This window comes from Staurois parvus, unplaced genomic scaffold (genome assembly GCF_062004578.1).
Source record: "Staurois parvus isolate SC_StPar_1 unplaced genomic scaffold, SC_StPar_1.0 ptg000203l, whole genome shotgun sequence".
Lineage (NCBI taxonomy): Eukaryota > Metazoa > Chordata > Amphibia > Anura > Ranidae > Staurois > Staurois parvus.
Window position 1 is genome coordinate 74,991 of NW_028317999.1, and position 26,941 is coordinate 101,931.

The following is a 26,941-nucleotide window of genomic DNA, read 5'->3' on the forward strand; positions in this document are numbered from 1 at the left end:
TGCACGGTCATGCAATGCTGTACCCAAACAAAATGTATGTCCTTTTTTTCCACACAAATAGAGCTTTCTTTCTGTGGTAACTGATCACCTGTGCGCTTTTTATTTTCTGCACTATAAACAAAAAAAGAACGAACATTTTGAAAAACATTGTTTACTTTCAGCTATAAAAAATATATAGTAAACTGAAAAGTTAGTCATAAATTTAGGCCAAAATGTATTCTGCTACATGTTTGTGGTAAAAAAAAAAATCCCAAAAAGTGTATATTAATCTCTTTGTGTGAAACTTATAGCGTCTACAAACTATGGAATAAACACTGCAATTTACGCCATTTTGTGGTTATACAGCACTGCACTAGTTTAACTGACAATTGCGTGGTCATATAATACTGTACATTTATGTCCTTTTTTTCACACAAATAGAGCTTTCGTTAGGTGATATTTGATCACCTGTGTGCTTTTTATTTTTCGCACTATAAACAAAAAAAAGAAAAATTTTGAACAAAAATTATATTTTCTCATTTTTCTCATAGAAAAATATCCCAAAAACTCAAATCCTGTCATAAATTTAGGCAAAAATGTATTCTGCTACATGTTTTTGGTTAAAAAAAATCCCAATAAGTGTATATTGATTGCTTTGTGTGAAAGTTATAGCATCTACAAACTATGGTATAGATCAGCAATGGGCAAACTACGGCCCGGCGGACCTTTTAATCCGGCCCGCGGAGCGTGATACTGTCAGGATGGCTGTCAGGATGTGTGTAGGCGGGGCAGCGTGACGAACGTGAGGGGAGCTAGGCTCCTCTCACAGTCCGCCCTGAAGACCGGAACACGGCGAGAGGAACACGCGGAGCAAAGGTAAGTAAATTGACACAGGAGGGACTTGGGGACTTAATATGGGGGATGAATTACTATAGGGGGAATGAATTACTATAGGGGGGATGAATTACTCTATGGGGGATGAATTACTCTATGGGGGATGAATTACTCTATGGGGGATGAATTACTATATGGGGGATGAATTACTATATGGGGGATGAATTACTATGCTTACTATGGGGGAATATTACTATACTTACTATGGATGACACATACACATCATTCATCTACTCTTGGTCCGGCCCCCGGGTCCAATATATTAACCCATTGCAGCCCTCAAGTCAAAAAGTTTGCCCACCCCTGGTATAGATAGTGGAATTTACACTGATTTTACTTTCTGAGGTGCTAAAATACCAGAACAGTACAAACACCCCCAAATGACCCCTTTTCGGAAAGTAGACACCCTAAGCTATCTGCTGAGAGGCATATTGATTCCATGGAAAAAAATTTTTCCCCCCACAAGTTTTTGGAAAATGACAAACCTTTTTTTTTTTTTTTTTTTTACACAAAGTTGTCATTTAAATTATATATTGTTCACTCAAGCCATGGGTATATGTGGAATTACACCCCAAAATACATTCTTCTACTTCCACATGAGACTTCTTGGGAGCCTAGCCACATACAGGAGCCTCAAATCCAATGACCACTTTGAAAGCCTGAAGGTGCGTAACTTCCTCATTTCACTTCCTCACTACCTATCACAGTTTCAGAGACCCTGAAATGCCAGGAGAGCAGCAACCCTCCCCCTGCCAAAAAAAGACCCCTTTTTGGAAAGTAGACACCCCAAGAAATTTAAAAAGATGCATGGTATTTTGCAGATCTCATTTTTTCTCCCAAGGTTTTGAAATATAAAAAAAGAAAAGAAAAAAAATGTGTTTTTGTTTCTATCTTCAATTTCCAAAAACAAACGAGATCTGCAAAATACTAGCCATGCTTCTTATCAAATTCCATGGGATGTCTACTTTCCAAAAAGGGGTCATTTGGGGGGGGGGTCGTTGTTATCTTGGCATTTCAGGGCCTACGAAACTGTGATAGGTAGTCAGGAAGTGTAATGAGGAAATAAAGCCCTTTAAAAGCCTTAAGGTGCTTATTGGATTTTAGGCTAGACTGCCAAAAAGTGTCTTACATGCGGTACCCCCATACTCAGGAGAAGTAGCAGAATGTATTTTGGGGAGTAATTCCACATATAATCATGGCACGTGTGAGCAATAAATCATTTAAATGACAATTTTGTGTAAAAAAAAAATTATTTTTTTTTGTCATTTTCCAAAAACTTGTAGTGAAAAAACAAAATTCTTCTATTGACTCGACATGCCTCTCAGCAAATAGTTTGGGGTGTCTACTTTCCAAAAAGGGGTCATTTTCAGGGGTGGGGGCATTTTATGCCCAGCATTAGAAGTTTATGCCACACATCATTCACTCTTCTAACCACCTGAAGGCCAAGCCTTTTCTGACACTTTTTGTTCACATGAAAAAAATCAGTATTTTTCGCTAGGAAATTACTTTGAACCTCCAAACATTATCTATTTTTTTAAAAGCAGACAACCTAGTGAATAAAATGGTGGGTGCTGCAATTTTTTTATCTCACATAGTACTCGCGCAGCGATTTTTCAAACGCAATTTAAAAATAAAATACACTTTTTTTTTAACTTTTAATGCACAAAAACACAATATACTGGCCAATTATTTGGTACAATATAAAAGATGATGGTATGCCAAGTAAATAGATACCAAACATGACATGCTTTAAAATTGTGCATGCCCCGTGCAATGGCAACACACTGCATACATTTTTAATATCCATAGGAAGCGCTTTGTTTTTGTTTTTTTACACTGTTTCTTTCAATTTTTTTATCACTTTTAATGCTATCACAGGAAATGCAAATATCCCCCAATAACTTCAATGGGCATTGTCATATATTCTTTTTTGAGAAATCTGGGGTCTATCAGACTCTAGATATCTCCTCTGCCCTTACATTATCCAATTTCACCAAGATCGGTGTGATCAGATGCTTTCCCATTTACAAATGGCGCTGTTTATATCCTGTGAAACTGAAGTGATGAAATGCTCATAGCTTCTGGGCTCTTAGACTATAGAGATGATTGGCACCATTCCGGTCTCCAATCAGCTCTATGTAAGCTGGCAGAAACACCGGCTGCATTCTCAGGTTCCCCCGATGGCATGGGACTGCCCAAGAAGGCTGTGGTAGGCAGCGGGGGAGGGGGCATCATCTCCCGTTGCTTGTAAAAGCAATCCATTAGCTACTAGGATTGGTTTTACATGAAAGCCGATCAACGGCTGAAAAAAATGATACCGGGATGATGCCTGCAGCTGTAGGCATCATCCTGGTATAACCATTCAAAGTCCAGTGATGTACCAGTACGTTGCTGGTCCTTGTTGGGTATATATGCTATGTTTTGATTTTTTTTGTATACAGCCTGTGGGCTGAATGAAAAATAGAGAAGAAATTTCTGCCAGAAAAAGTGTGTGGTATGTCTACCATTACAATATACCGCCCTGCATCTACCCACTTCTAATGGTAGGCATACATTAGGTCGCACGGTGCCATAAGCGCCAATTCAAAGACTGTACAAATGTCTAAATAGTGGTATGCTTGAATAAACATTGTCCACGTATAAGTGGTACCCCATATGAAAAAAGGATGACACCAAGTCCCAAACTATCTTGCCACTTCTCCCCATGTAGTCTGGGCATCCGGGGGGCTCCACGTGACTTTTCCCTCGTAAATCCAAAACTATATGTATAGCCTGTTGCCCTCTCACAGGTCTTATACATCTTGACCCCATACCCAGCATGCTTACTGGAGAGAAATTATTGGATGCAAGGCAGCAAGAAAAATTAATGAGGGACTCATCAACGCAGATGTTTTGCTGGGGAGTATAGACATCTACAAATTTTTGGTTAAGGTGATTTACGAGATTTAATTCAGGGTCACCCCGAGGACGACAGAGTGTATTGTCGGTGAAATGCATACAACGCATTATACTCTCATATCTATGCCTGGCCATGGCAGCAGAGAACATGGGCATATGATGAATCGGGTCTGTGGACCAATTCAACCACAATTAATTTTTTATAGTAATGCCCATGTTGAGGGTTAGGCCCAAAAAAAATTTACATTTGTAAACCGTAATGAGTTTCCATGCAAATGGTCTGGCAAGGTTTGAACTTGGGTTGGCGGTGATAAACTGTTGTGCATATAAATTGCTTTGATCCACAATCAATGCATACTGATCTTCTGTGAAAAACAGCTCCAAATAATTTAGGGGGGGGGGGGGGGGGGGAGTTAAATTTGCTGTTTCCACCTGAATTTCCCATGCTATATTTTCTCATGAAAGTGGAGTTACCTTTTAAGTATGCCAGTTTGATTGAGGCCTTAGAGTCACACAAGACACAGGTTGGTTATATCTAGACATGTTTTTCTAAATACACATAATAAATGGAATTTGGAAGTGGTGGGTGAGCTGGGGCAACACTGCACTTAATTCAGGTAATCAGCTCTTTTCTAAAAAAAATGAGGACATTTTATCGTCAGGTAAACAATAACCGATCAGAAAATTTTTGGAATACTGATAAATATTTTCTTACTGAATCACTGATTGTGAGTATTTAAAGAACAAGCATACAGTATTCACTTGGCAATAGATCCTCTTGAAAATCAACACATTATATATCCATGCTATCTGAATAAATCTCAACAAGAGCATTTCAGTATACAACAGACCAGAACAGTGGAAATTAATAAAATATTTTATCACATGATTTACTGGCTCCACTCTAATGATCTCTTCCAAGATAAATCTCCTAGGACCAATTTTGTGAAGATATATGAACCACACATGAGCACTGTATGGAAGACAAATAGCAACAACGGACTACAAATAAGATTTCTTAAGAATTATGTTATTTAGAATGACAACAGGCATAATTGTGTTAAATGAATGCAAAAGCAAACCAGTACAATTTGTTTTTTTTTTCTACTACAGAGCTAGAAACCTGACATTTTGCAGACATTATGTCTGAAGTTAAAGGATAAGTTCACTGTGACGATAGCGGTGTCAGACCCCAGCCCTTCTCACCAAACTAGTGACCGAAGGACTAGCCAATCTAAAACCGCGCTGTCACATGCGTATCAAAGCCACGCCCAGCTGCACCCTGCACAAAGATTTTCTAGCTAATGGACCACAATCTGTGTACCTGCAGCCTGGGAGCGATTGTTACTGGGTCAGGTTAATTACGCAATTAACCCTTCACACTACCACCACCTCCTTTTTGTACAGAGAAAGGAAACTCGGCAATATCAGCAATAACACTATGATGTTGAATAATCGTCTGTATACCACTGTCCCCGCAAGCAGGGATATATAGAGGTTTAAAAACACACAGTAGCGCTCTTCAGAGACAGGGGTTCTTAGTTTGCATTAAAGAGCTTTAGAAACAGTTCAACACTTTTAGAAAGTAAGATTTATTACTAAAAGGTCAAAAGGTTGCAATAAAAATATTTACAGAAAAAGATGTAGCATATATATATATATATAGAGAGAGAGAGAAAGAGAGAGAGAAAGAGAGAGAGAGAGAGCAATAACACAGCAAAGAGATAACAGAAAAAAGTTTAGAGAGATAAAGTACTTGCCAAAAGTCCTGGGTTAAACAGATCAAGTTTTATGAGCAAAAGGGCCTTATCTCCCAAAGTTAGTTCCAATGTTAAAAGGGAGCTTCTTCAACTTCAACTCAACTCAGCTTAGCTTACTGCTCCGAGTATAACAGCCTTTTTCTAGGAACTCAGCAGAGTGTCTCCTTGAAGCAGAGAACCAATCACCTCATTTGGGGAGGGAGTTGTAGGCGGAGACCCCAGCTAGAACCAAAATCCCTCTCAGCTTATATCATGACCCATAACTTACCCTCGGTGCATTTAGCAGCCTAGCCACTAGTAGATTAATATGCAGAAGCATCTGCTGAACGTCTAGATATGAAATATGACATACCTGCTTGGGGCGGTTAAGGACATATTTTCTGCTCTCCTGTAGATTCCAGCTAGGGGGTGTAATATATCAGGCAACTTGTATTAAAGTGACCGATCTGAATATATGCCTGGTTTTTATGTAAGTCTTCCATATTCCAAGATATGAAATCACAGGGGAAAATGGATTTTGAATGTGATGTCTGTTTTACGGTTTATCTGGAATGTCTTTGAAGGTCAGTGAAGGACTTGGTTTATGGCTTTACGATCCTTTTCCAAGCAAGAGTCTCGCAGACATACGGGGGCCAGGCTAATTGGGGGCTAAATGAGCTCTCCCGCTGGGCCTTGATGCCTTTTGAACTTAGCATCCAGGGACCACGTGTCACTCAACGGAGAGGGAGGGGGGATTTAAAGGAGTAAGGGAGAGATACAAGATGGAGGACCGCGTCCATCTTGGTATGCACAATTGCTACATTCACCTTTTAACAAAAAATAATAAATGCACATTTCTTTTGCAGGCAAAAAAAATTGCATTTATTATTTTTTGTTTCTGGAACCTGTGAACCATTGCACCAGCGATCAGTAGATCACTGGTGCCATGCAGGTCTCCTTCAGACCCGTCATTGTATCTGTGTGCCTGTACACTTTGTATGGGCAAGCAGATACTACTGACAGGAAGACTTAACGAACTACTGCGGAACTCCACAGCACCGTGGTAGTTAATTGAGAACTACAAGCCGACAGCCGCAAAGGCTGTCGGAACTTGTGTTCTCATTCACAGAATATGGTGAATGAGTAACGCAGCCAGGTTGGCAGAGCCCCGCACAACCGTTTTTTCTTAAAAATTGTGATAGCTAGCGGGAGGGAGAAGATCCCCTACTAGCCATCACAATGGGAATGGGGGGGGAGTGGGGGAAGGTCCAGGGGTGTGGACATTTTTTAAAAAACTACTTGTCCAAGGGACTTAATTGAGGTGCGAATCTACTTTACCCTCAATACAATCTACTTTTCCTGATAAAACACTTTTTTTTAATTCTCAGAATGGAAAATACAAAGGGTTGATTGATTTTTTTTTAATTTTAGGCAGAGGTGGTTTTAAGAATGTCTCGGGCTTTTAAAAATGAAAGGGGCTGTATGGCGACTTGAACTTGTTTTTTTATTTTTTGCTAGAAACATTTTTCTTTAAAGCAGAGGCCCTAAAGAATTATTTTTTTTTTTTTAATACGCTTTTTGGAAATTTAATGCAAAAAAACACAATACATGACCCATATTTAGGGAAAAAATAAACGATGTTACACCAAGTAAACAAATACCAAACATGTTAAGCTTTAAAATTGCACATGCCCATGCAATGGCAACAAACAGCGTAAATTTTACTATCCATGGGTGACGCTTTAAAAGCTTTTACAGGGTACAATTTTAGATTTACAAAGGAGGTCTAGTGTTAGAATTACTGCTTTCGATCTGACATGCACGTTGATACATCAGGTGTGTGTGACAATCACTGTTTGCATGCATGCGGGACTGACGTATGCATTCGTTTTTGTGCGAGAGCATGGGGGGGACAGGGGTGCTTTAACATTTTTTTTTTTTTAAATAATAATTTATTTATTTTGACACTGTCACTTTAATTTTTTTTAATTGCTTTTATTACTGTCATGAGGAATGTAAACATCACCTGTGACAGCAAGAGGCAGTGATAGGTACTCTTTATGGAGAGATCTGGGGTCAATAAGACCCCATATCCCTCCTCTGCCCTGAAAAGCATTTGATCACACCAAGAGCAGTGTGATCAAATGCTTTCCATTTTTATAAATTGCGCTGTTTTCATCCGGGAAAGTGATGTATGCTCATCGCTTCCTGTTTCCTATATCAAAGAGACGTCTTTGTCCGCCTCCATGATCAGCCAGCAGAAGCACTGCCTGGTTGTTCAGATGGGGCTCTAACAGTACAAGGCTGCAGATAACAATAACTGAATAACAAAAAATAAAAATGTAAATAAAAATCAAATGTAAAAAATATTTTAAATAAAAAATATATAATAATCTGCACGTAACAATAATCGGATAATATTACCAACAAAAATAATATATATATTAAAAAATGTAAATAAAATAAAAATGTAAAAAATATGTATCTGCAGATAACAATAATCAGATTACAACAAAAATAAATGCAAATATAAATGAAAAATATAAAAAAAAAGGCAAATATAAATAAAACCTTTATTGGAAGTGCTGAAAAAACATAATGTGCAATACACATGGGGTCATGCAGCATGTCTAATCAGATGGAGGGATGGAGTCACAGCATTTTTAAGATTTTCTGAAGACAAGAAAGATTTCTGCGATAAATTTGGACTGCAGAGACTGGAGTTACTGGGATGGGAAGTGGAGGAGGGAGAGTCATGTACTTTTGGGAAGGAGGAGTGGCAGCTAGTTAGAAGGAAAAATAGAGTTAGTAGATAGAGGGACACCGGGGAGGAGGGGGGGAAGGTGTGCGGTACATGGGCAGAGCTGAACCCCAAGGATGGGATCAAAGGTGGGAGTTGTTCCACAAATGATTCAGAGGCAAAAAGGAGGCCTGGGGGGGGGGGGGGAGCTGGATATGGGAGGGGGGGGATGATGGGGGGGGGTAGAGGGAGGGAGGTATTAGGGGTAACACTCTGCGGGATAAGAGGGGATGGAAGAGGAGGAGTAGAAGAAAGAAGGAGTAAAGAGGAGTAGGGCAACATGGAAGAAGTTCAGTTTATAACTTATAATGTAAAGGGGCTGTGCTGTCCTGGGAAGAGATTTAGGTTATTTAAAGAATTGCAACACAGAACATCTTCGGTGGTTTTTTTGCAGGAGACACATTTAGAGATGGAGTCAAAGGTTAGGCTGAAAACTAGATATTTCCCGACATGGTACTATGCAGACTCACCAATTAAAAGAGCAAAAGGGGTGGCCATGGGCTTTGCAAAGAATATAAGGTTTGAGATGGATAACACAATAACGAATCCAAAGGGAAGGTTCTTGTTTTTGAGGGGTAAATTGCAGGAAATCGAATGTACAATAGCCAGTATATATTGCCCAAATAAGAAACCGGAGATTTTCTTGAGGGGAGTACTGAAGAGGCTGATGGACTTTAAAATGGGTTGACTGATAGTGGCCGGAGATTTAATGTCTGTATAGATCCGCGGATGGATACAACTTCTCTTGGGAGGAGGGAGGAGAGCAGCTCCTTGAGTTCACTAAAGAAACTAATGCATGAGTACCAATTAGTGGATATATGGAGAAATAGGCATATGAAAGATAGAGACTATACTTTTTTCTCACACGCACATGAGACTTATTCTAGACTGGATTACATATTGGTAGAACACCGATTTATAGAGTACGTAGTGGAAGAAAAAATTGGAGGGAGTGCTTTATCAGATCATGCCCCGGTTGCAATGAAGTCAAGATGGGGCAGAGAGGAGAGAGGAGGTTTAGTTTGGCGGATGAATGAAGCACTTCTTCTGGATCAAGAGACCGATCGAAAGATCGAGATGGAAATTAAACGATTTTTTGAGGAGAATGATACAGGGGATGTGTCGGTTGCAACGGTGTGGGAGGCCCATAAGGCCTATATTAGAGGACTATTCATTGCAATAGGAGCAAAAAAGAAAGGAAGGAAAAGATTAATGGTCTTCTAAGTGAAATATTTCATCTTGAACAGGCCCATAAAAGGAAAATATCTAAGGAGATAATGCAGAAAATATTAAAAAGAATGAAGAATTAGAGAAGGTGATGGAGGAGGAAAAAAGAAGAGTCTTTAAGAAAGTAATAAGTGAAAGATATAGATGGGGAGATAGGCCGGGAAAATATTTAATGAGAACGTTAAGGAAAAAGAAAAATAGGAATTATATAGAAAAAATAAGAAACTCCAAGGGAGAATTGGTTCACTCAACTAAAGACATCGCTAGAGTATTCAAGGAATATTATAGTAAGCTGTATAATATCATCCCCCAAGATACCTCAAATAAAGCTGAAACATTAAATAGAGAAAAAAGAAGAACATACTTAAAAAACGCAGGTTTATCAAAATTAAGTGAAATACGATTGAACTCCCTGGAGTTAGAAATTACGGTAGAGGAAATAAAAACAGCATTAAAAAGTACCACGGTGGGGAGAAGTCCGGGCCCAGATGGGTATACTGTAAAATACTATAAAAAATATGAAGAGTTGTTGATACCCAAATTGAAGACATACATGAATGCTTTAGGAGGTGAGATGGAAATAAGGGGAGAATCTTTACAGGCTAATATAGTTTTAATTCATAAGGAAGATAAGGACCCTCGCAGTGTGCAAGCTATAGACCAATTGCGCAGTTGAATGTAGATACTAAATTGTACGCAAAGGTATTGGCGAATAGATTGAAAGACTTGATGCCGGAGTGTATACATGGGGACCAGGTGGGGTTTGTCCCAGGGAGAGAGGGTAGAGATAACGGTCTGAGATCATTATTGCTCATTCAGGAAGGAAGAAAAGGGAAAACCCCGGAGGTACTGTTGTCAATTGACGCCGAGAAAGCATTTAATAGAGTGAATTGGGGATTTATGATGGACACCTTGGAGATGATAGGGTTGGGAGATAGAATGAGAAAGTGGATTGGAAGGTTATATAGGGGGCCTACAGCCGCTATTGTGGTTAATGGAGGTAGATCGGAGCTTTTCGGGATGTCAAATGGAACAAGACAGGGATGCCCATTGTCTGCACTGTTGTATGTTTTATCGCTCGAGCCATTGCGATCTACGATAAGGAAAAACATAGATATAAAGGGAATACGGATAGGAGATAGAGAACATAAGGTGGCGGCCTATGCGGATGATCTGATGTTCTATGTTGGAAATCCTAGGATATCACTTCCAAACTTAATGAAGACAATGATGGAATATGGGGAATTATCACATTTAAAAATTAACCTGACAAAAACTGAAATTTTAAATATAAACCTTAAAAATAGTGAAAAAGAAAAAATACAAGAAGAATGACCTTTTGTTTGGAGAGAAAAAGAATTAAAGTACCTAGGGATAAAACTGTCAGCCCCAACTAAAAATTTGTATAAAGTTAATAATATTTCACTATTAAATGAGCTTAAGGAGGAGGTGAAGAGATTGAGAAATGGAAATCTGTCATGGATAGGTCGCATAAATCTGATAAAAATGGTAATTGTGCCCAAAGTTTTATATAAATTCCAAATGATACCAATCAAACTCCCAGGAGGCATATTTTAAAGAACTTAAAAAAATAATAATGAGATATATATGGGAGACTAAAAAAAAAATAGAATATGTTATGAAATGTTGACTAGACCTAAAGAGAAAGGGGGTTTGGGGGTTCCAGATTTTAAGAGATATTATAAAGCTGTAATAATCGCGAGAATCTTTGACTGGACTCATAATCCAGGGAAAAGTTGGGTCGAAATCAAAAACACATTGAGTGGAACAAATTTAAGATTATATGGGTGCCCGCACAATATAGGGGATTAGATGTTAATACAAGTTTATACACTTTTAATGTTTTAAGAGTTTGGGAAACATTACACAGACAAAAGGGATGGGTTTTTAATTCATAGTTAATGCCACTAAGGAATACAGAATATTTTGTCCCAGGTAAGGAAGATGTTACAGGGAAATGGATTATAAAACAGGATACGCAATTGAGAGATATAATGATAGGTGAGGAATTGGGATCATATAGAGAGCTGGAGAAGAAAAAGGGAGAAGTTTTTAATAGAATAGATGGGCTTCGATACTACCAACTGAAACACTTCTTCGGGAGTCTCCCGAAACCTTTGAGAACTAGGAAAGAGTGGAACCCATTTGAAAGATTGTTAGAAGCACGGGGTGATGGGAAACATGGAATTGCTAAAATATATAAGATATTCACCGAGTTAGACACTAGCACAAAACCAATATACACAGAGAAATGGGAAAGAGATATCGGAAGGGAAATGGATGAGGAAGAGCAAAGGAAAATATTTAGATTAATTAATGAAAATATTAGTATGCGGGAAGTAGAATTAAATTATAAGTGCTTGGTAAGATGGCACATCACACCGAAAGTGGAGCACAGAATGAACGTGGAGATTTCACCATTGTGTTGGAGAGGTTGTGGAGAGGTGGGCACGTTGTATCATATATGGTGGGAGTGTTCAAGAATACAGGTGTATTGGCAGAGAATAGTTTATTTAGTAGGGAAGATTGCTGAAATCAATATTAGATTAGATCCTGAGTTATGTCTTCTTCATAATACAGAGCTTCCAGTGAAAATATACAAAGATTCGGGGCTGTGGTATTTTTTGAGTGCAGCGAAAAGTCTGATACCTAGGTTTTGGAAAAAAAAGGAAGTGCCTACAGAGGAGGATTGGATGGTTAAAGTGAATAAGATCTGTGGGACAGAAAGATTGTACTATACTGTATACATATAGATAAGATGGAGATGTATTATATAAAATGGAAAAAATGGGAAGAGTACAGAGAAAAAGTGAAATATATGAAGATGTAATACCCCTTGAAATGAAATTTAGAAATAATATTGGAGGAAATGGAGAAGAGAGAAAATGCAGAGTGGTGGGGGGGAGGGGGAGGGTTGGGAGAGGGAGGAGGAGGGGGAGGGGAAGAAGGATGGGAAGTGAGATTTAGATAATATGTTAGTGGGAAGATATTTTTTATCTTTTTTATTGAAGAAGGTGATTGTTATTTGTATTTGGTTGAAAAATAATAAATATTTATAAAAAAAAAAAGTAGCAAGTGAGGGAGCCTGTCTGAATACACTGCTCCCTCACTGTATACACTGCTCCAAAGAGGACCTGTCACTTATATGCTACCAATAGTCCCTTATGTGATAGCAATATAATCAAAAGTTAAAAAATAAATAAAAAACACATTAAAAAGTAAAAAAGAAAAAAAGTTGAGCCTCCCCACCCTCACATACGTAGACATTTTGATTTCTGACCAAGTGCATCCTGAATTTTCGATTTCAGCACCAGAATTTTCATTTCAGTGCACCACTAGGGAAAAGGTTAAATCCTCTGTCAAGTTGTTCTGTGTTCCAATTATGGAGATTTGGGAAAAAATTGCATTGCTTTGAGCAGAACATCCCCACTTCATGTTACACTGTGTATATACAATCAACGGCCACTTTATTAGGTACACCTTGCTAGTGCCAAGAAATATTCCCCACACCATTACACCACCACCAGCCTGAACTGCTGGTACACGGCAGGATGGATTCAAGTCTTTGTGTTGTTTACGCCAAATTCTAACCCTACCATCAGAATGTTGCAGCAACCAGTCTGCCCATTAACCTCTGACATCAACAAGGCATTTTTGTCCACACAACTGCAGCTCACTGGATATTTTCTCTTTTTAGGACCATTCTCTGTAAGCCCTAGAGATGGTTGTGATGCATGAAAATCCCAGTAGATAAGCAGTTTTTTAAATACTCAGACCAATAATCATGTTATGTTCAAAGTAACTTAAATCCCCTTTTTCCTCCCCATTCTGTTGCTCAGTTTGAACTTCGGCAAGTCGTCTTCACCACGTCCACATGCCTAAATGCACTGAGTTGCTGCCATGTGATTGGCTGATTAGCAATTTGCGTTACCAAGCAATTGAACAGGTGTACCTAATAAAGTGGTCAGTGAGTGTATATATACACTATATTGCAAAAGTATTGGGACGCCAGTCTTTACACGAACATGAACTTTAATGGCATCCCAATCTTAGTCTGTAGGGTTCAGTTTTGAGTTGGCCAACCCTTTGCAGCTATAACAACTTCAACTCTTCTGGGAAGGCTGTCCACAAGGTTTAGGAGTGTCTCTATGGGAATATTTGACCATTCTTCCAGAAGTGCATTTGTGAGGTCAGGCACTGATATCGGACAAAAGACCTGGCTCGCAGTATCTGCTCTAATTCATCCCAAAGATGTTCTATCTGGTTGAGGTCAGGACTCTGTGCAGGCCAGTCAAGTTCCTCCACCAAACTCTCAAATCCATGTCTTTATGGACCTTGCTTTGTGCACTGGTGCACAGTCAAGTTGGAACAGGAAGGGGCCATCCCCAAACTCTTCCCACAAAGTAGGGCGCATGAAATTGTCCAAAATGTCTTGGTATGCTGAAGCTTTAAGAGTTCCCTTTCCTAGAACTAAGGTGCCAAGCCCAAACCCCTGAAAAACAACCCCACACCATAATCACCCCTCCACCAAGCATTACACTTGGCACAATGCAGTCAAGCAAGTATTGGTCTCCTGGCAACCACCAAACCTAGACATGCCGATCGTATTTCCCAGACAGAGAAGCTTGATTCATCAATTCCAAAGAACACGTCTCCACTGCTTTAGAGTCCAGTGGCGGTGTGCTTTACACCACTGCATCCGACGATTTGCATTGCAGCTGCCCGGCCATGGAAACCCATGCCTTGAAGCTCTCTACACACTCTTGTTGTGCTAATTTGAATGCCACACAAAGTGCTGGCATTCGCTCTGTCACAAAGTTAGGAGGTCTTTGGCTATAGACTCTGAAGACAGTACAACAACAGTGCATAGAGAGCTTCATGGAATGGGTTTCCATGGCCGAGCAGCTGCAATGCAAATCGTCGGATGCAGTGGTGTAAAGCAAGTCGCCACTGGACTCTAGAGAAGTGAAGACATGTTCTCCGGAGTGACCAGTCACGCTTCTCAGTCTGGCAATCCGATGGATGTGTCTGGATTTGGCAGTTGCCAGGAGAACGGTACTTATCTGACTGCATTGTGCCTAGTGTAAAGTTCGGTGGAGGGGATTACGGTATGGGTTACTTTTTAGGGGTGGCCTTGGCCCATTAGTTCCAGTGAAGGGAACTCTTAGTATGCATTAGCATACTAAGACATTTTGGACAATTTCATGCTCCCAACTTTGTGGGAACAGTTTGGGGATGGCCCCTTCCTGTTCCAACATGACTGGCCAGCACAGAGTCCTGACCTCAACCAGATAGAACACCTTTGAGAGGAATTCGAGCGGAGACTGCGAGCCAGACTAAGACTGGGATGCCATTAAAGTTCACGAGCGTGTAAAGGCAGGCGTCCCAATACTTTTGGCAATATAGTGTCTATAAACCTTTGAAGAAACCAGTGTTTCAAGCCAATTCTCACCAACACTCCATTCCAGGATTGGCACAACGTAACAGCGTTAACTAGGTGCACAACCTGCTCCACTTTCCTTCCATACTGCAAAGTCATGCTATTAGTTTGGATCCTGTCTAAAATTGGCCATAGTATGATATTCTACTGATTATGCCCAAAATGGCTGCATCACCATCTCCCCCAACAGTCCCCACGGAGAAAAGCGCTATAGAGATAGAAGTTTAAAAAATATACAGAATTACGTTTTTGAAAAGTAAAGAATAAGACTCAGCTCAATCACGCTCAAAAATGTAAATGATAAAGATTACAGATTGCCTTTACGCAGCTAGCAAATTTTCTCTTATACAGTCTATGTTTCTATCTTTACCTTGGGATCATCTCCAAATTAAATCATGTTCTACTTGGCTAACAGGGTGTAAAAATCAACATTTAATGAAAGCATAATGTGAAATGGTTGGAGAAATCTCGACTCCAACATCCATACACAACTAACCAAGAGTTTTACAAGCAAGCGTTCAGTAAAATTCTCAGCTCATATCCAGGAACAGTAGCTTTTACGTTTTCCTGTCCTTTAATATTTTGCATGACTTCCACTATATGTGTTAAGTGTTCTCTTAATGTATTATGTTTTTCTAGGTTTCACTCTGTTGCCAAACATACAGTGAAACACAGTTCTGGCTTGCCACCGCATCAAAACAGTGTCCATTAGAGACAACAGTTTTAGTGGGAAGGGCCTGTATATACATATACCATTTGTTATTCTTTTTTAAAGTGGTCACATGACCTCTGTTTTCAGCTTAATAAGGGGCTTAAGGAAATGGGGTTGGAGACTGCAGAAGGGTACGTCAGTGGCAGGCAAAGAAACAACGGGACACTGATCTTCCCAGTGAAACACTATGTAGAGGGGTGTGTCAGCACAAATCTGACCACTGGAGTACAGGTAGGCTGTGCTCCCAAATGGAACGCGAAGGAAAAAAACCTGATCATTCTGGAATGGATGTGCTTCCACACCCTGGTGTGGTCAATTTAAAAATAGGAAATCAGAAAGACTGGCAGGATCACCAGGAATTTCACAAAAAGGAATGAAGGAATACAGAGAATAGGATAAAAAATAAGTAGCAAGCGAAAGCACAATATAAATAAATCAGCTAGCATCAGAGGATGAACCCCTATATCCTCAAATGTGACTCAAATAAATAAATAATGCAGAGCTATAAATGACAAAAGTGACTGTATGCAAAGGTGAAGCGTAAAATGATTTAGCGCTAAAGTAACCACTGTGGAAAAAGTGTTTTGCCAGATATTGACGAGAATAGTAGTGACTTGAAATATTTGATAGTGACAATAGTGAATAGTCCAAAAAAATTATGGTGATATACACTTGTAAATATTGATGAACAAAGTCCAAAATATTCCGTGAAACGTCCGTGCACGTGACTCCGTGATAAGGGATTGCTGTATGAATGCACTCACCAGAAGCGCATTAGAATTGCACATAGAATCATATACAAGATCTCCGCGGTGAACATGTGGACACAGGAAAGGAACTCCACTAGCTTAATGACAGCACACAGGAAAAGAACCCAGGCATCAATCACTGGACCCTCACAGCATACAGGGATAGCTCCACTTGTCCCTCTCCACCATGGATAAATGATGTCAAAATGGATGTATTCCACCTTAAAGGAAATGGCTCACATATACAAGCCACAATGGGAATATTGATAGTGTAGTATTTTATTAATGAAATAGAACATCCACGTGGATACAGATGAGTATTGGCATCAGCGGCGTGACGTCAGTACGGCAAGGCTCCTCCCTTAGGGCGGCCATCCTGGATGTTCCATTTCATTAACAAAATACACACTATCAATATTCCTGTTGTGGCTTGTATATGTGAGCCATTTCCTTTAACTAGTTGCCGACCGCAGATAGCCGAATGACGGCTTCACTGCGGCCGGCCAGTTCTGGGTGGACGTCATATGACGTCCCCACAGAACGCGCTCTCCTGCGCGCCCCAGGGGGCGCGCACCCGGCGATCTCCGTGATCGCTGTGTCCTACGGACACAGCTGATCACGTGATGTGGTAAAAGGCCGATCCCAGCGGCCTTTTACCACGTGATCAGCGGTGTCCAATGACACGCTGATCACAGGGAAATGCAAGTGCCGGTTCTCGGCTGCACTTTCCTCACGCTGTCAGATCGTGAGGAAAGTACTGCCGAGAACTGGCAGTTGTCACAGCGGGGATCGGCACCGATCATCAGGACACTGATGATCAGTGCCCTGATGATCGGTGCCCAGCAGTGCCACCCACAAGTTCCGCCCACCTGTGCCCAGCAGTGCGCCCACTAGCTCCGCCCACCTGTGCCCAGATCACCCACCTGTGCCCAGCAGTGCACCCACCTGTGCCACTCTGCAGTGTCACACACCTGTGCCCAGAAGTGCCACCTACCTGTGCCCAGAAGTGCCACCCACCTGTGCCCACCCACCTGTGCCCACCCACCTGTGCCAACCCACCAGTGCCCGCCCACCAGTGCCCGCCCACCAGTGCCCGCCCACCAGTGCCCGCCCACCAGTGCCCGCCCACCAGTGCCCGCCCACCAGTGCCCGCCCACCAGTGCCCGCCCACCAGTGCCACCAGTCAGTGCCCAGGGGTTGTGCCAGTCAGTGCCGCCAGTCAGTGCCCAGCAGTGATGCCAGTCAGTACCCATCATCAGTGTCACCTATCAGTGCCGCCTATCAGTGCTGCATATTAGTGCCGCCTATCCGTGACACCTCATTAGTGCTGTCTATCAGTGCCGCCTATCCGTGCCACCTCATTAGTACTGCCTATCAGAGCCCTTCAGTGCTGCCTATCAGTGCCCATCAGTGCTGCCTCATCAACGCACATCAGTGAAGGAGAAAAAATATCTGTTTGAAAAATTTTATAATAGAAACAAAGAAATTTTTTTTTTTTCCAAATTTTTTGCACTTTTTTTATTTATAGCGCAAAAAGTAAAGTGCCCAGTGGCAATTAAATACCACCAAAAGAAAGCTCTATTTGTGAGAAAAAAATGATCAAAATTTCATATGGGTACAATGTTGCATGACCGCGCAATTGTCAATCAAAGTGCGGCAGCGCTGAAAGCTGAAAATTGGCCTGGTAAGGAAGGGTGTATAAGTGCCTGGTAGGCAAGTGGTTAAGGTGGAATATATCCATTTTGACATCATTTATCCATGGTGGAGAGGGACAAGCGAAGCTATCCCTGTATGCTATGAGGGTCCAGTGATTGATGCTTGGGGTCTTTTCCTGTGTGCTGTCATTAAGCCTATGGAGTTCCTTTCCTGTGTCCACATGTTCACCGTGGAGAGCTTGGATATGATTCTATGCGCAATTCTAATGCGCTTCTGGTACACGGGGATGGGCAGTGTGCCCCGCTCTCTGTACAAGGGGATGAGCAGTGTGCCCCGCTCTCTGCACATGGGAATGAGCAGTGTGTCAAGCTCCCTGTACACCACAGGACAGGGATGAGCAGTGTGCCCGCTCTCTCTACACGGGATAAGGGTGAGGAGTGTCCCTGCTCTCTGTGCACGGGATAGGGATGAGCAGTGTGCCCCGCGCTCTCTACACGCGGATGAGCAGTGTGCCCCGCGCTCTCTACACGCGGATGAGCAGTGTGCCCCGCGCTCTCTACACGCGGATGAGCAGTGTGCCCCGCGCTCTCTACACGCGGATGAGCAGTGTGCCCCGCGCTCTCTACACGCGGATGAGCAGTGTGCCCCGCGCTCTCTACACGCGGATGAGCAGTGTGCCCCGCGCTCTCTACACGCGGATAGGGATGAGCAGTGTGCCCCGCTCTCTGTACAGGGGAAAGGGATGAGCAGTGTGCCCCGTTATCTGTATATGGAATAGGGATGAGCAGTGTGCCCCGTTCTCTGTACACGGGATAGGGATGAGCAGTGTGCCCCGTTCTCTGTACACGGGATAGGGATGAGCAGTGTGCCCCGTTCTCTGTACACGGGATAGGGATGAGCAGTGTGCCCCGTTATCTGTACAGGGGATAGGGATGAGAAATGTGCCCGGGTTATGTACACGGGATAGGGGTGAGTAGCGTGCCCGGGTTATGTACACGGGATAGGGGTGAGCAGCGTGCCCCGCTCTCTGCACACGGGATAGGGGTGAGCAGCGTGCCCCGCTCTCTGCACACGGGATAGGGGTGAGCAGCGTGCCCCGCTCTCTGCACACGGGATAGGGGTGAGCAGCGTGCCCCGCTCTCTGCACACGGGATAGGGGTGAGCAGCGTGCCCCGCTCTCTGCACACGGGATAGGGGTGAGCAGCGTGCCCCGCTCTCTGCACACGGGATAGGGGTGAGCAGCGAGCCCCGCTCTCTGCACACGGGATAGGGGTGAGCAGCGAGCCCCGCTCTCTGCACACGGGATAGGGGTGAGCAGCGAGCCCCGCTCTCTGCACACGGGATAGGGGTGAGCAGCGAGCCCCGCTCTCTGCACACGGGATAGGGGTGAGCAGCGAGCCCCGCTCTCTGCACACGGGATAGGGGTGAGCAGCGAGCCCCGCTCTCTGCACACGGGATAGGGGTGAGCAGCGAGCCCCGCTCTCTGCACACGGGATAGGGGTGAGCAGCGAGCCCCGCTCTCTGCACACGGGATAGGGGTGAGCAGCGAGCCCCGCTCTCTGCACACGGGATAGGGGTGAGCAGCGAGCCCCGCTCTCTGCACACGGGATAGGGGTGAGCAGCGAGCCCCGCTCTCTGCACACGGGATAGGGGTGAGCAGCGAGCCCCGCTCTCTGCACACGGGATAGGGGTGAGCAGCGAGCCCCGCTCTCTGCACACGGGATAGGGGTGAGCAGCGAGCCCCGCTCTCTGCACACGGGATAGGGGTGAGCAGCGAGCCCCGCTCTCTGCACACGGGATAGGGGTGAGCAGCGAGCCCCGCTCTCTGCACACGGGATAGGGGTGAGCAGCGAGCCCCGCTCTCTGCACACGGGATAGGGGTGAGCAGCGAGCCCCGCTCTCTGCACACGGGATAGGGGTGAGCAGCGTGCCCCGCTCTCTGCACACGGGATAGGGGTGAGCAGCGTGCCCCGCTCTCTGCACACGGGATAGGGGTGAGCAGCGTGCCCCGCTCTCTGCACACGGGATAGGGGTGAGCAGCGTGCCCCGCTCTCTGCACACGGGATAGGGGTGAGCAGCGTGCCCCGCTCTCTGCACACGGGATAGGGGTGAGCAGCGAGCCCCGCTCTCTGCACACGGGATAGGGGTGAGCAGCGAGCCCCGCTCTCTGCACACGGGATAGGGGTGAGCAGCGAGCCCCGCTCTCTGCACACGGGATAGGGGTGAGCAGCGAGCCCCGCTCTCTGCACACGGGATAGGGGTGAGCAGCGAGCCCCGCTCTCTGCACACGGGATAGGGGTGAGCAGCGAGCCCCGCTCTCTGCACACGGGATAGGGGTGAGCAGCGAGCCCCGCTCTCTGCACACGGGATAGGGGTGAGCAGCGAGCCCCGCTCTCTGCACACGGGATAGGGGTGAGCAGCGAGCCCCGCTCTCTGCACACGGGATAGGGGTGAGCAGCGAGCCCCGCTCTCTGCACACGGGATAGGGGTGAGCAGCGAGCCCCGCTCTCTGCACACGGGATAGGGGTGAGCAGCGAGCCCCGCTCTCTGCACACGGGATAGGGGTGAGCAGCGAGCCCCGCTCTCTGCACACGGGATAGGGGTGAGCAGCGAGCCCCGCTCTCTGCACACGGGATAGGGGTGAGCAGCGAGCCCCGCTCTCTGCACACGGGATAGGGGTGAGCAGCGAGCCCCGCTCTCTGCACACGGGATAGGGGTGAGCAGCGAGCCCCGCTCTCTGCACACGGGATAGGGGTGAGCAGCGAGCCCCGCTCTCTGCACACGGGATAGGGGTGAGCAGCGAGCCCCGCTCTCTGCACACGGGATAGGGGTGAGCAGCGAGCCCCGCTCTCTGCACACGGGATAGGGGTGAGCAGCGAGCCCCGCTCTCTGCACACGGGATAGGGGTGAGCAGCGAGCCCCGCTCTCTGCACACGGGATAGGGGTGAGCAGCGAGCCCCGCTCTCTGCACACGGGATAGGGGTGAGCAGCGAGCCCCGCTCTCTGCACACGGGATAGGGGTGAGCAGCGAGCCCCGCTCTCTGCACACGGGATAGGGGTGAGCAGCGAGCCCCGCTCTCTGCACACGGGATAGGGGTGAGCAGCGAGCCCCGCTCTCTGCACACGGGATAGGGGTGAGCAGCGAGCCCCGCTCTCTGCACACGGGATAGGGGTGAGCAGCGAGCCCCGCTCTCTGCACACGGGATAGGGGTGAGCAGCGAGCCCCGCTCTCTGCACACGGGATAGGGGTGAGCAGCGAGCCCCGCTCTCTGCACACGGGATAGGGGTGAGCAGCGAGCCCCGCTCTCTGCACACGGGATAGGGGTGAGCAGCGAGCCCCGCTCTCTGCACACGGGATAGGGGTGAGCAGCGAGCCCCGCTCTCTGCACACGGGATAGGGGTGAGCAGCGAGCCCCGCTCTCTGCACACGGGATAGGGGTGAGCAGCGAGCCCCGCTCTCTGCACACGGGATAGGGGTGAGCAGCGAGCCCCGCTCTCTGCACACGGGATAGGGGTGAGCAGCGAGCCCCGCTCTCTGCACACGGGATAGGGGTGAGCAGCGAGCCCCGCTCTCTGCACACGGGATAGGGGTGAGCAGCGAGCCCCGCTCTCTGCACACGGGATAGGGGTGAGCAGCGAGCCCCGCTCTCTGCACACGGGATAGGGGTGAGCAGCGAGCCCCGCTCTCTGCACACGGGATAGGGGTGAGCAGCGAGCCCCGCTCTCTGCACACGGGATAGGGGTGAGCAGCGAGCCCCGCTCTCTGCACACGGGATAGGGGTGAGCAGCGTGCCCCGCTCTCTGCACACGGGATAGGGGTGAGCAGCGTGCCCCGCTCTCTGCACACGGGATAGGGGTGAGCAGCGTGCCCCGCTCTCTGCACACGGGATAGGGGTGAGCAGCGTGCCCCGCTCTCTGCACACGGGATAGGGGTGAGCAGCGTGCCCCGCTCTCTGCACACGGGATAGGGGTGAGCAGCGTGCCCCGCTCTCTGCACACGGGATAGGGGTGAGCAGCGTGCCCCGCTCTCTGCACACGGGATAGGGGTGAGCAGCGTGCCCCGCTCTCTGCACACGGGATAGGGGTGAGCAGCGTGCCCCGCTCTCTGCACACGGGATAGGGGTGAGCAGCGTGCCCCGCTCTCTGCACACGGGATAGGGGTGAGCAGCGTGCCCCGCTCTCTGCACACGGGATAGGGGTGAGCAGCGTGCCCCGCTCTCTGCACACGGGATAGGGGTGAGCAGCGTGCCCCGCTCTCTGCACACGGGATAGGGGTGAGCAGCGTGCCCCGCTCTCTGCACACGGGATAGGGGTGAGCAGCGTGCCCCGCTCTCTGCACACGGGATAGGGGTGAGCAGCGTGCCCCGCTCTCTGCACACGGGATAGGGGTGAGCAGCGTGCCCCGCTCTCTGCACACGGGATAGGGGTGAGCAGCGTGCCCCGCTCTCTGCACACGGGATAGGGGTGAGCAGCGTGCCCCGCTCTCTGCACACGGGATAGGGGTGAGCAGCGTGCCCCGCTCTCTGCACACGGGATAGGGGTGAGCAGCGTGCCCCGCTCTCTGCACACGGGATAGGGGTGAGCAGCGTGCCCCGCTCTCTGCACACGGGATAGGGGTGAGCAGCGTGCCCCGCTCTCTGCACACGGGATAGGGGTGAGCAGCGTGCCCCGCTCTCTGCACACGGGATAGGGGTGAGCAGCGTGCCCCGCTCTCTGCACACGGGATAGGGGTGAGCAGCGTGCCCCGCTCTCTGCACACGGGATAGGGGTGAGCAGCGTGCCCCGCTCTCTGCACACGGGATAGGGGTGAGCAGCGTGCCCCGCTCTCTGCACACGGGATAGGGGTGAGCAGCGTGCCCCGCTCTCTGCACACGGGATAGGGGTGAGCAGCGTGCCCCGCTCTCTGCACACGGGATAGGGGTGAGCAGCGTGCCCCGCTCTCTGCACACGGGATAGGGGTGAGCAGCGTGCCCCGCTCTCTGCACACGGGATAGGGGTGAGCAGCGTGCCCCGCTCTCTGCACACGGGATAGGGGTGAGCAGCGTGCCCCGCTCTCTGCACACGGGATAGGGGTGAGCAGCGTGCCCCGCTCTCTGCACACGGGATAGGGGTGAGCAGCGTGCCCCGCTCTCTGCACACGGGATAGGGGTGAGCAGCGTGCCCCGCTCTCTGCACACGGGATAGGGGTGAGCAGCGTGCCCCGCTCTCTGCACACGGGATAGGGGTGAGCAGTGTGCCCCATTCTCTGCACACGGGATAGGGGTGAGCAGTGAGCCCCATTCTCTGCACACGGGATAGGGATGAGCAGTGAGCCCCGTTCTCTGTACACAGGATAGGGATGAGGAATGTGCCCGGGTTATGTACACAGGATAGGGATGAGTAGTGTGCCCGGCTATCTGTACACTGGATAGGAATATGCAAGGGCTATGTACATAGGATAGGGATGAGCAGTGTGCCCGCACTCTGTACATGATATAGGGATGAGCAGTGTGCCCCGCTCTCTGTACACGAGATAGGGATGAGCAGTGTGCCCCGTTCTCTGTACACGAGATAGGGATGAGCAGTGTGCCCCGTTCTCTGTACACGAGATAGGGATGAGCAGTGTGCCCCGTTCTCTGTACACGAGATAGGGATGAGCAGTGTGCCCCGTTCTCTGTACATGGGATAGGGATGATCAGTGTGTCCCACTCTCTGTACACGGGATAGGGATGAGCAGTGTGCCCGGGTTACGTACACGGGATAGGGATGAGCAGTGTGCCCGGGTTACGTACAGGTGATAGGGATGAGCAGTGTGCCCGGGTTACGTACAGGTGATAGGGATGAGCAGTGCGCCCGGGTTACGTACAGGTGATAGGGATGAGCAGTGCGCCCGGGTTACGTACACGGGATAGGGATGAGCAGTGCGCCCGCGTTACGTACACGGGATAGGGATGAGCAGTGCGCCCGCGTTACGTACACGGGATAGGGATGAGCAGTGCGCCAGCGTTACGTACACGGGATAGGGATGAGCAGTGCGCCCGGGTTACGTACACGGGATAGGGATGAGCAGGGCGCCCGGGTTACGTACACGGGATAGGGATGAGCTGGGCGCCCGGGTTACGTACACGGGATAGGGATGAGCAGGGCGCCCGGGTTACGTACACGGGATAGGGATGAGCAGTGCGCCCGGGTTACGTACACGGGATAGGGATGAGCAGTGCGCCCGGGTTACGTACACGGGATAGGGATGAGCAGTGCGCCCGGGTTACGTACACGGGATAGGGATGAGCAGTGCGCCCGCGTTACGTACACGGGATAGGGATGACCAGTGCGCCCGCGTTACGTACACGGGATAGGGATGAGCAGTGCGCCCGGGTTACGTACACGGGATAGGGATGAGCAGTGCGCCCGGGTTACGTACACGGGATAGGGATGAGCAGGGCGCCCGGGTTACGTACACGGGATAGGGATGAGCAGGGCGCCCGGGTTACGTACACGGGATAGGGATGAGCAGGGCGCCCGGGTTACGTACACGGGATAGGGATGAGCAGTGCGCCCGCGTTACGTACACGGGATAGGGATGACCAGTGCGCCCGCGTTACGTACACGGGATAGGGATGAGCAGTGCGCCCGGGTTACGTACACGGGATAGGGATGAGCAGTGCGCCCGGGTTACGTACACGGGATAGGGATGAGCAGGGCGCCCGGGTTACGTACACGGGATAGGGATGAGCAGGGCGCCCGGGTTACGTACACGGGATAGGGATGAGCAGGGCGCCCGGGTTACGTACACGGGATAGGGATGAGCAGTGCGCCCGGGTTATGTACACGGGATAGGGATGAGCAGTAGGGTTGCCATCTCCCTTTACACGCCAACACATAGTAATTACACAAGTTCTGAGGCTAAGTTAATGCAGATAAAGCACTAAGTGAGTTTAATTACCACCTTAATGAGCATCAGAACCTGTGTATTTAATATATGTGTTCGGTTTTAAAGGGATGAGGTGGCAACCCTGATAAGCAGTGTATCCGAGCAATGTACACAGGAGTTCAGACACGTCTACGGAAACGGCGGCCGAGCTGGGATTACCTTCCCCTGTGGCATAGCGGATTTAGCTGACTCCTGCCTCTGTGAACAGGGAACCGTTGACGGACGGAATTGCTCGACCTCCGCATTCCCTGGTCACCCTCAGAGCCTTCCTCGTTGGTGTCTGGCGCCCATGCTTATTCCACTTCTGATTGGCCAGCAATGGCCGGGAAACGCGCCAATAGAACGATCGGAGCATATACGCATGCGTGGAAGTGAGAGGCCCGTACGGCGCATTTTGCGTCATGTATAAAGTGACTAGCTCCAGAGAGGTGATGGAGCTGGTATTTGTAATCTAAGAACGCTTGTTGCCAGTAAACAATACCAAATTCTACCTCACAGGGATTTTGAAAAACGTGCACGTATGAAGTGACCGTTGTATTAGGTTGGAAGGAATATGCTGCTGCAGGGGCAGACCATTTGGAAACTCGGGCACTGCCGGAGGGCCCGGGGTCAGTAGGGGGCCCCATGAGATGCCCCTGGTCCCTTTTTCATAGGCTTTTTTGAGTTTGGGCAAGGACATGGGCCCTATGATCCCCTATTGCCCGGGGGCCCCATGAGTTGTCAGTCTGCCCCTGTGCTGCTGTTACAGTGAAGTACTCGGCCCTTCTGGCAGAATGATACCATAATGCTACTAATACATATTGGAGGTCAGTTACTTATAAAGTAACAAAGTTTAACCCCTTCATGCCTAAGGGTAAAACAAATCTTCATGCCTAAGCACAATTTTGCAGCATTGACAAGTGTTAGTAAAACCCTACATATCACAACTACTTTGTACATCCAGGTTAATTATACCGTGTTTTTTTCAGGACAAATTGGGCTTTCGTTTGGTGGTAACTGGTAATGGATATTTCCTGTTTTTTTTTTATTATCAAAGGAAAACCAGCCCAAAATAGTTAAAAAAAAAATTTTTTATTTAGCTGTGTGTTTCTTGTTACTACCGTAACCTACCACCAAAGAACAACCCAAAATAAATTCTCCAGCTCTTGACGATCGCAGCGACACCATATATGTGTATGTTATTTGTTGTTTGTACCCGTAGTACAGCCCAGAAACAATAGTGTTCTTTTTGTTTTTGACTTTTTTTTTTTTACCTAAAACACACTGACATTGACACTAACTGACACTGATACCAATTTTTTTTTTTAAATCCTGACCTTTTGACCCTGACCTTTACCCAAACAATAACCCTGGCACTGAACTTGATCAAACCTAGATCTAGCTATTTTTTCTTTATTTTTTAATATTTATTTTATTTTTTTTTTATTTACATTTTTTTTCCTCTCTATGCCAGGAGTTAGAGAGATACAAGGTATCATTCATACATTCATGTATCATTCATAGAGCGAGAGAAAAAAAAGATCGATCATGTGACCCGGAATCGGGAGTCCTGGGTCCCCATCCTTAGAACGGGACCTGGGGCTCTCAGTGACACCGTGGTCTTTGTGCTGGGAGCGTGCAGTGCGGCACGCTCCCAGCACAAAAACAGGTACGCAAATATGCAGCCCCATGGAAAAAAGCACCGTTCCGTGAGGCTGCATATTTGTGTGACGTCGGCTGCAAGGGGTTAAAGTGTGAACTCAGCTTCTGGTATCAACACTGAAATTCCCAAGGAAAGTTCTAGCCAATGTGGTAATATGCAGTGTTTTACCATGCTGCGTAGTCTCAGTGTCAGCACCAGTTGGCGATATGATGCGCAGGTCATAGTACACTTCATTTGTGTCTTTGCAGTGCGTTGTGCTGTTTTGCGTTGACAT

General features: G+C 47.0%; 1 protein-coding gene across 1 annotated transcript in view; it reads right to left on the reverse strand.

Annotated features, from left to right (window-relative positions):
• LOC149461399 (DNA repair-scaffolding protein-like) overlaps positions 1 to 25,344 on the reverse strand; it is a 97,293-nt gene extending 71,949 nt beyond the window's left edge. The window contains exon 1 of the mRNA XM_089678363.1: positions 25,185 to 25,344. Within this exon, the coding sequence (XP_089534489.1) occupies positions 25,185 to 25,199 (15 nt within the window). The 5' untranslated portion in view covers positions 25,200 to 25,344. The remainder of the gene's footprint in view (positions 1 to 25,184) is intronic.
• Between the last annotated feature and the right edge of the window lie 1,597 nt (positions 25,345 to 26,941).